At 42.7% G+C, this 10,417-nt stretch overlaps 1 protein-coding gene across 1 annotated transcript; it reads right to left on the bottom strand.

Moving 5' to 3' along the window:
- Positions 1-242: 242 nt before the first annotated feature.
- Positions 243-1,313, bottom strand: ETH (Ecdysis triggering hormone). The gene is made up of 2 exons (XM_067777882.1): positions 1,024-1,313; positions 243-958 (listed from the first exon to the last, which is right to left on the bottom strand). Exons 1-2 carry the CDS (start codon positions 1,222-1,224, stop codon positions 566-568), a joined length of 594 nt encoding a protein of 197 aa, XP_067633983.1. The 5' UTR covers positions 1,225-1,313; the 3' UTR covers positions 243-565.
- Between the last annotated feature and the right edge of the window lie 9,104 nt (positions 1,314-10,417).

Below are 10,417 nucleotides of genomic sequence, written 5' to 3'. Positions count from 1 at the left end.
TATTAAACAAATTTATTATTATTTTGATATATGGAAGTCTATATCTATCTCGATTCCTTTATATATGTACAACCAACCGTTATCCAATCAAACTTAATATACTCTGTGAGCTCTGCTCAACTGAGTATAAAAATTTATATCACATTCACTACAAGCGAATATGGTATTTTCAAAGAGGTATAACGCTGTTCCGCCTTCCATAGCAAAAAAGAAGTAAAGTGTAAGAAGTAAAATCGGAGAAATTTTAATTTTTATTTTATTTTTCAAATTTAAGACTTTGTGAATTTTAAATAAGTATTTATTTATTTAATATTAAATTGTAATCGTGAAAATTTATTGGCATTAAAATTCCTAAAATGCAGTAAGTGCATTTTACTGCCTTAGGTATGGACGGGTTCTAACATTTTAAAACTATTACTGAGGGTGTACTATAATATATCATACCAAAATCTGTGAAAACCCAAATTTCCAAAAATTTGTTGGTTGGAGCCTTTTTGAACGAAAGTAATGATAATTCAGTATAGAAAAAATTGGTTAAGTTTGGTCCAAAGCCTGCATAGTTTTTCTACTTCAACTGGTTGTAATATAAGCTGGGTGAATACATATCGTCGATATTTTTGTTGTAATACATGTTATCATTGTTATTGTTATGGGATGAGGTATATTCCGGAGACATATCAATATTAAGATCTTCTTTCAAACGTTGGTCCGGCTTACGACCCAATGAAATAAGTTTGTCATACAATTCGGTGTCCATTTGCAAAGCACGATCAAAATCCCTCCAATGTATAAATTTTATATTATCCGTTGCAACAGCGTTTGTATTTAACAATTCGATGAGAGTGTTTGATGTGACGGGTTGCACCAGACTGTACTGACGTTCGGCAGCGGCTGCAGCTGCAGATGGACTCATGAGCATACGCTTTGCGAGCGATGGAATATCACTGATTCTGGTAGACTAAGGTTAAATTAAATTTGTATAAGCTCTAACAAATTTTACTGTGGGACAAAAAAAACGTTTACCTCATCCGCACTGCGTCCCATACGTGGCACTGCTTTCATATTTTTTAAAAAATAATTATCCGAACGGCGTCCTAAGCGTGGTATATTTTTTGTGATCTTGAGAAAAAACCCAGGACTTTCATTAGCCTCACTATGATTTGTTGATATAGCAAGTACGAGCAGGACGCCGTGCAAGATTCTTAGCAGCAAACGTGAATGCATATTTGCAAAACTTGTAATGAAATGTATAGTTCGAATAAGACTTTTATGTAGAATATTTCAATCGCTACTTGGAAACTCGTTTCACAAAGCTCGATCCTGCACTGTGCTGTTGATCTTTGCGACAATTCAATTTATACTTAGCCCACTTGTGTACTTATCGCTTTTCAATTCAAGCAACCAAAATATGCGGGTCCAAAATTGTAAGGGAATTTAAATTATCGATTAGCTAAATTGCCATGTGAGCTATATCGCATTCATTTGACCTAGATTGCAGTACAAGAACAGTTAGGAAATGGTATACAACCAGATTAGCTTAGCCAGAATTTAAACTCGAGAGGATCCCACATTTTCCCAATTGACTACAGTTGTTATTGCTTAGTTCATATTCTGCGCATATTTCTGCAGGCTCATCGCCACTTCTATGTAGACAAAATATCGAAAATGCATACAAATGCTACTACCGCCTCGTTAGTAAAGGAGACTTTGGCTCTACAGTTAGAATGTTTAGCCCTCACGAGATAGCATCTCAGAAAAGTAAAGAGCTGATCAACTTCACCGTCAAACGTTAAAAATATGCATCGAGCATATATGCATGAGGAATCAAACTGAACATGTTGTGATTGACGGCCGGCAATGCTCTAGTGTCCTGGATGTGTGAACCTTTTCATGTTCCTTTATCGACCAAGACCACAAATTTGTGGCACTAGAAAATCGTCATCAATTAAATTTGAACCGCCTATAGACGGATTTTACCTGTATCGCGATAACTGACTCTAATTGGGAGCAAAAAATTCTATCAAGTCTTTCTCTACGTTTCCCTCTTTCCTCAGTCGAAGTCCCCTTGCTTCCACTCATTCGGTAACATGGTCTAACCAGCGAAGTCTTCGGACTTTCATTCGTTGCACTATGCTCATGTTTGGATAAAGCTCATCCAGATAAGCATTATACATTTTCCGATACACACCGATGTTATCATCCAAGAGCCATCCCATCTTCTCTCCACACCGCTCATGATTTCGAGCCATAAATCAGGACAGGTATGATAAATATAATGAGTAGGGCGCATTGCCTTTCTTAGGGACTGGGCAGAGTACACTTAAATTCCAATCCGGAGAAATGCGCTCGCCCGAACACATTTTGCATAATAGCTGGTACATGCTCCTTACAAACTCCAATCAGGCAGACTTGGTTACCAGGCCGTTAAGTTATGGATCGAACACTTCTACTCAGTGACAGATAGCAAGGGAGATTCCAAGCCCGATACCTTAATCCATGCCGACTTAATGTACGTTTCGACGGATTCCCCGCAGAGCTGTTTGAATACGGAGGCGATAAGTTAATAAAGGGCACACATGGTCATCTGGTCCATTATCATTAGGATTCAAGGGAGCAGCCCTTTCAAGCGCTTTCCAGAGCAGTTTACAGCTTTTCCAACTCAAATGTCAACCTCTCGTGGCGAATTTTGTTTATTTAACAGCCAAGACTCTGGCGACCCCAAGTCCCTCACGGAAGGAAGTGGTTGGCTGATCTAGAAGATTTAACGTGGTCATCACAAAACGTTCGCGCGATGTTCAGGCCAGTACCTTAATGGTGCCATTTCCGGAACGAACCGGACCAATATCCGTCATCGACTTTAAGCATCTTTAAACGCCTTAAAACAGGCACAAGAATAAGCAGGTTAGGTTAGGTAGAACGGGCCGGTCCGTGAGCACCTCACATAGACTGAATGAGTCCCTAATGTTACCAGAAGTTTGTTTAACGCCCAAACTGAAAACCTTAACAAAAAACCAGGGCCTGTGTTATAAAATAACTCTCTTGGCAAATACTAAAATACTAATACAGCCCGTAATGCTAAGCATTCATAGCCTGCATACCCCCTCTTATTTTGCTAGGTAGGTTCTTTTTTGTGTGGCTTTTTACCAAATAAGGACTCTAAAGTATGGGATAGACTCTGTAATCGTTGAGCTTCCACGACAAATTACAGTCCTAGGTCTGATCCAATTTGGGACCTTGTTCGTCTTAGTAAACAATACCATATCCACCCGATCCGTCAAAGATCTAACTCTTGGAAGGCAATTTCCACCTGTGAAAATCGCAACGTCATCTGCGTAAACCGACGAGTCCCTCATCGAACCGCCTCAGCAGTTGGTGGACGATCACCGTCCACAGCATAGGTGACAGCACCCGCCCTGCGACGTGTCCCTGTCCACTGATTTCGGGGTCTCATACAACCCCCATTATGATGTAATCTTCCTGGAATTTAGCATGCAACCGGTCCATCTGGTTACGACTGGATATACTTCAATGTAGTTAAGACCATCGATTATGGCCCGTTTGGCGACATTGTTGAAAGCACCGGCAATGTCTAAAAATACTCCTACTGCATACTCTTTATATTCCAGATCTTTCTCAATGTTTATAACCACCCTATGCAGTACGTATATGTACGCATGTTGCGTTGCGGCCACCATGGTGTGGTGGTAGCGTACTCCACCTATTTCACCGAAGATCCTGGGTTCCCACCCCGGCCAAAGCAGCATCAAAATTTTAGAAACAAGATTTTCCAATTAGAAGAAAGTTTTTCTAAGCGGGGTCACCCCCGGCATCGATTTGGCAAACACTCCGAGTGTATATCTGCCATAAAAAGCTTCTCAATGAAAACTCATCTGCCAGCTCGGCCTAAAATGTCTTCGGGGTTATCGCATCTTACATTTATTTAGGCTCTCTGAACTTTATGTACACATCTATCAGCCTCTCAAAACTTTTGAGCTGAAGTGATGATAAGCTAATGGGCCTGTAGTCCCTGTGATACATATGACCGATGTTGTTGTTGTTGTAGCAGTGCTTCGCCCCATATAAAAGGTGTGACCGATCAAAATTGTCATCAATATTCTCTAACTGGAGTCCAAGAAAACTGTTTCAACAGGGCTGGACCATAATGAGAAGGGTGTTAGAGGCGTTGGTTCCACATTACAATTGAAGAGATGGTTGGTGTCATGTGGGGACACATTGCAAGCAGGGCATACATTTTGCATGTCGGGGTTGATTCTGGATATGTAAGAGTTTAACCTGTTACAGTACCCAGATCGAAGTTGGGCTAGAGTGACTCGCGTTTCCCTAGGGAGTGTGCGTTCCTCTTCTGCAAATTTAGGGTATTGTTCTTTGAGTACAGGATTCACCGGGCAATTCCTGACATAGAGGTCCGACGCCTGTTTGTGGAGTTCACTGAGGACCTGCTTGTGTTTTTTGGCTTCATACGGCTGTGTTCAGGTGCCGTATTTCCTCGTAATGCTTACGGAGATGAGTCCTTAAGCCCCTGGCCGGTGTTGGCTCATCAATCAGATGTCTGTTGGGATTCCCGGGCTTCTGGGTATTCAACAGGAACTGTTTGGTTAGCATTTCATTTCTCTCCCTGGTGGGGAGTATTGTCGCCTCATTATGTAGGTGGTGTTCTGGGGACATAAGAAGACAACCCGTGGCGGTTCTGAGGGCAGTTTTTTGGCAGGTCTGTAGCTTCTTCCAGTGAGTAGTCTTTAGGCTTGGCGACCATATCGGTGACGCGCAGCATACAATCGGCTGGCCAATTGCTTTGTAAGTGGTAATGAGCGTTTCTTTATCTTTTTCCAAGTACTGCCAGCAAGAGATTTGAGGATTTTATTACGGCTCTGGGTTTTCGGCACAATTGCGGCTGCATGCTCACCAAAATATGTATCCTGATCGAATGTCACACCCAAGATTTTGGGGTGTAAGACAGTCGGTAGCGTAGTGCCATTGACGTGGATGTTCAAAACGATCGATATTTGGGACGTCCATGTTGTAAAGAAGGTCGCCGATGATTTAGTCGGTGATAATGTCAGTTTTCGCGAGGTCAAAAAACTGGAGAGATTAGGGAGGTAGCCGTTTATTTTGTTGCAAAGATCGTCGATCTGTGGGCCTGGGCCTGTGGCCATTATTGTGCAGTCATCGGTGTAGGAAACGATAGTAACTCTTTCTGGTGGCGAAGGTAGGTTTGATATGTAGAAGTTAAACAAAAGTGGCGATAGGACACCACCCTGTTTCACCCCTTGTTTAATTATTCTTGGTTTTGATGTTGCTTTTCTAAATTGCACCGATGCCTGCCGGCCAGCCACATAATTTGCGGTCCACCTTTTAAGACATGGGGGAAGAGTACACCCTTCCAGGTCTCGCAGTAATGTACCATGGTTGACCGTATCAAAAGCTTTTGATAGGTCTAGCGCAACGAGTACTGTTCTATGGTGGGGGTGTTGGTTTAAACCGCAATTTATCTGGGTGCAATGGGATTTAGCGCGGTGGTTGTGCTATGAAGTTTTCTAAAGCCATGCTGGTGACAGGCTAGTTGCAAATTTGCTTTGAAATAGGGGAGCAAAATGGCTTCAAGCGTTTTGGCTACTGGCGATAGGAGAGATATCGGGCGATATGACTCTCCTATGTTAGCTGGTTTCCCAGGATTTAGTAGCGGGACCACCTTGGCCATTTTCCATTTTTAGGGGATGACAAAGGTGGACAGAGACAGGTTGAAGACATTTGCTAAATATTTGAAACCCTCTTTTCCTAGGCTTTTAAACGGGAGTGCCCCTAAGTTCACAAAAAAAAACACCAAACACAGAATCCCCAGCTAAAAAAAATCCCAAATACATAATCCCCAAATTTAAAATCACATAACCAAAATCGCCAACACAAAATCCCCGCACTTTTTTTGGGGTTAAATCCCCAAACCTTTTTTGAGGAAATATCAAAAAACCTCGAACACAAAATTACAAAAATGTTAATTTAATCATAAAGTTCTGACGCGTATATAAACATAATTACGCATTTATATATATGTAGTTATGTAAGTAGGTATGTGTTTTCATATCTTCTGTCTGTTCTAACCATGTTAATGTTATATTGTGAATTTGACAACAACTTCTCATGTACATCAGTGGCACACAGGCTTAGATCTTCAACTACAATCATATATGTAATACTCCTATATTGCTAATTGAAAATGATCGCAATGTGTTTTGAATTGGAAATCAAAACAAGACAGCTTATAAAATTTTTGTGATTGTAGCAGCATAAGTGTGACAAAAAAAAATTTAAATTTAGGTACATTCGATTATTGAAAACAAAAACGTGTAAACAGCAATATATCGGCCACTCTGATGTTTGGGAATGTACCTAGCCTTTTGTAGCAATATAGGAGTATTACATATATGACTACAATGCAAAAGTCGTCGATTCAATGCCAGATCATGGATTGGAATTTTATTTATTTTTATTTCATTTTGGAAGGCGAGGTTTATAAATTGTGAAAGTGAAAAAAGGAAAATTCAAAACGTTACAGATCTCCATCGCCTAAATATCTTCTTGGAGAAAAAATTCCGTTAAGTATAAGTTTTGTTTGTCAAATGAATTTCTATCGCCTTAATAACTGGAAAATGTATCGAATTAGCTAGTTCTTGGCGATAGACGACTGCTGGCAGGGTTTTGTAATGTAATTTATACATAAAAATATATGTACATATGTACATATGTATTTATAATTTGTAAAAACAAGAAAAAAATGTTCCGTTGTTTATCTGCAACGCAATGAATTTCGATTTTTTTTTTTTTTTTATGTAAATACTATATTAATTGTATTTATAAGTTAATACGTTGCACTGTATTTACTTTAATGTGTCCATTAAATATTTGTGAAATCATCAATATTGAAGTGTTAATTTGGAAATAGAATAAACATACCTAACTATCCGCCGCGATTTTAACCTAATTTGAATGTTTTTCACACAGAAAATGCGGATTTCGTGTTGGGCATTTTGATTATGGATTTTGATTTGGGTATTTAGATTTTGGGGATAAAGGGGGTAACCCCTTTTAAACATCGGCATGGCTATGCCGTCTGGGGCCACTGCTTTAGATGGTTTAGCTTGACCGATGGCATCCTCAACCTCTTTGGCGGTGATGGTAATTGGGGACGCGCTGAATTTATGTTTATGTGCGTGTCTGTTGGCCCTCCGTCTAACTTTGTCAACCGTAGAATGCATTATATATTGTCGGCAAAAAGCCCTCCCGCATTTTTTCGCATCCGACAGCACTTTATCGCCAAAGGCGATGAACATTTTGTGGTTGTGCTTGGACGAATTCGATAGGGATTTTACGGTGGACCAAAGCTTACCCACACCGTCAGAGAGGTTACAACTACTTAGATGCTTCTCCCATTTCGCCCGCTGTTCATCCACAAGCAATCTGATGCGTTGGTTTATATGCCTTATTTGGGGGTCGCCGGGATCAAGCTGTCTTATAAGGTCACGTTCTCTCGCTAAATTTGCGGACACCGCCGGAAAATGAGACCGAATTTCGGGAATTCTTCCGTTGGGAATAAAGCGAGCCGAGGCGGATTCAATGACCTTGCGGAAGGCACGCTCCCCTTAGCGAGCATCAGTCGGTATAGGGGGTGCTACAAAGCGGCGGTCTGTGAAGGATTTGTACTCATCCCACTTTCCTTTTTTAAAGTTTTGAAAGTGCATTTTTCGGTGACGATGAAGTCGGCGGTACGCTCGAGCGAAATAAGTATTGGCAGGTGGTCGGATGCCAATGTTACCATGGGCTGCCAGTTGACGCAGTTTACGAGTCCTGCGCTCATGATTGATATATCTGGCGAACTGTGACAGCTTCCTACCATACGAGTGGGGGCGTCTCCGTTTATTGTGCAGAACTTCGTTTCTTCTATTTGATCCGCCAACATCTCACCCCTGTCCGCCTGCAAGTTTGAATCGTGAAGGGCATTGAAATCGCCTAAGATAATGCGATTATCGCCAGTGAGTAAGGCGCTAATATTAGGGCAGTATCCACTGGGGCAGCAGGTGCGCAGACTACGGGACGCCCTTGGGCGTGAACAACAAGGAGCCACAAAAGATTTATAAAAGTTACGAGGACGTCTGATTTTGGGATCCAGCCCAGAACAACCTGTCCAATGCAACCATCCCTTGCACGTGACACACTGACAAGAGTATGACGTTCCTAAAAGGATTCTTTTCTGGCAAACGCAGCAAAACATTTCTCAGGACCGGGGTCAGGAGACGGACCCGGATTGGGTTCGATACCTTCCCGGAGCAAGAGAGTATGGCGCAGCCCCGCTGCGAGGAGCTGCTAGGAGGATGACAATTTGTGGGAGGGACACAACAAATTAAATTAGGTTACACTCAAATAACAGTCCTTGGTCGGGAAAAATCCCGAATCGCTCCGGTACATAGAACCGACTGCCTTGGGAAGCGACATATGACCGATCTTCCCCGCCTTTGATAGGGCAGTTGCACGAGCAATTCTCCAAGAGTGCGGTACATGCTTCAGTGTCAAGCTGGAGACATTGGTGCTTTATCGCTAACCGTATCGGTAACCTTATAACAGCTGATTCGACCAATGCAATCGATTATTGGTGCCGCTAAGGTCGTAACCGTATCGTAGCCAACCAATTGGGTTTTGGTTTACCGTCGTAACGATAAACAGCTGATACGACTACAGCGATACTACAAACGACACCATTGACCACAGCTTTATGCACCCATCGAATAGTTTTAAGCCGTTCCACGACCTGCTGGCTCTTCTGAATCATTTATCGATGGGAAATGTGTGTCGAAAAGCACCTCAAGGGACTCCTTACTATTACGCGACGTTTCCCCACTCTTTCTTCACTAGTCTCTGGGCTATGTTTCTCCTTGCAATAAATTTGCTCAACCGCACAGACATTTTTCCACAAGACTATCTTCGGCCTGGAAATTTCAAGCTTGTAGATCCCCAACAGATCCCTACACTCGTCCCGGCACGCTTCGCTGGCAGCTTAAACATTTCTTTCCATGGCGGCTTTGCTTTTCCTGTGAATCTTCTTAGAGGGCAAGCTCTGTTATACGCAGTGTGGATTTTACTGTAGTCAAACCCGTTTATTTTAAGTAAAGCTTTAATAAATGTAACTTTTATGTAACGCAGAAAAACTATGTTATCGATGATGATGATCCTTTGCCGGATGCAGATCCGGTACGTTCCGGTATCAAGCACCATTAAGGTACTAGCCCGACCATCTCGGGAACGATTTGGTATGACCTCATGAAGCCTTCTAGGCCATTCCGCCCTCCCACCTCCTAGATCCATGAGGAACTTGCGGTCGCCAGAGCCTCGGCTGTTAAGGAAACAGGATTCGCCACGGTGTCAACCTCAACAATCCCTTGAAAGGGTAGTGCTACACAACCCCTTGAATTAATTTGGTATTTTAGTCGCATGGTCGGAGAAAGATGGTTTAGCAAGAACCATTCAATCATACGTTCAGAGCTCAATGTAATATCAAGACCATTGCTGGTGCGCATTTTCATCCGCACCTATGACCAAGCCCCCTTTACGCCCTTCCTCTTGTACTAGCCTCTTGCACTTCACCGGTGGTGCCTCCGAAATATGGGCCATTTAGCAGGATATCAGGATAAACGTCTGCTTGTTCTTCTGCTCGACGGTCGCCGCTGCGAGATCACAATGACTGCAGTTCGCATCCCTACTTCCGTTTGCGAGTAGTAAATGCCAAATCCGCCCGTGCTGAACCCAGGAACCTTCTCAACCGTGCTGAACCCTCACGTCAAACGAACTCTCCTCAAGGATTAGGAGCTCACTCTTGAAAGCAGGCTTATCGCCTTCCTCTGAACGTTGCATCGTCATTTTGCCGTTCGAAGCTTCTTTCTCCTCGTACTGGCTGCAGTACCGAGGGTTTCTCGCAGCAAACCCCTTGAACTGGCTTCGATCTACTTCTACGGTATACCAAGCGCTCGCTTTCCAGTCCTGTTGGGTCGACCACTGCTCCTAAGCGTTGGACAATCCTTAGTGTGGCACGGGTCTGCGGCAGATCCCTCTTACTCCCTCTGCTCCGTACCCTTCGCCACTCTACACAACAACAACATATATTTTTTTCATAGGTGCAAACGTGTTATGTATAGTGAAGATGGCCACGCTGGCAGTACTTGGGGAAAAGATAAAGAAACGCTCATGACTACATACAAAGCAATTAGCCAGCCGATTACGTGCTACGCGTCACCCATATGGTGGCCAAGCCTAAAAATTACCCACTGGAAGAAGCTACAGGCCTGCCAAAATACTGCTCTCATCGCCACGGGCTGTCTTCTTATGTCCCCAGAACACCATCTGCATAATGAGG

Source organism: Eurosta solidaginis, chromosome 3 (genome assembly GCF_040869045.1).
Source record: "Eurosta solidaginis isolate ZX-2024a chromosome 3, ASM4086904v1, whole genome shotgun sequence".
NCBI lineage: Eukaryota > Metazoa > Arthropoda > Insecta > Diptera > Tephritidae > Eurosta > Eurosta solidaginis.
Note: the sequence above shows the minus strand (reverse complement) of the source record. Positions and strands in the feature narration are given on the sequence as shown.

What these genes read in the sequence shown, in the direction of transcription:
- ETH (XM_067777882.1), bottom strand. Translation starts at nt 1,224, where the DNA reads ATGCATTCACGTTTGCTGCTAAGAATCTTGCACGGCGTCCTGCTCGTA. An exon ending in TGGGACGCAGTGCGGATGAG is followed by an intron (nt 959 to 1,023) that starts GTAAACGTTTTT and finishes ATTTAACCTTAG; the next exon opens with TCTACCAGAATCAGTGATAT.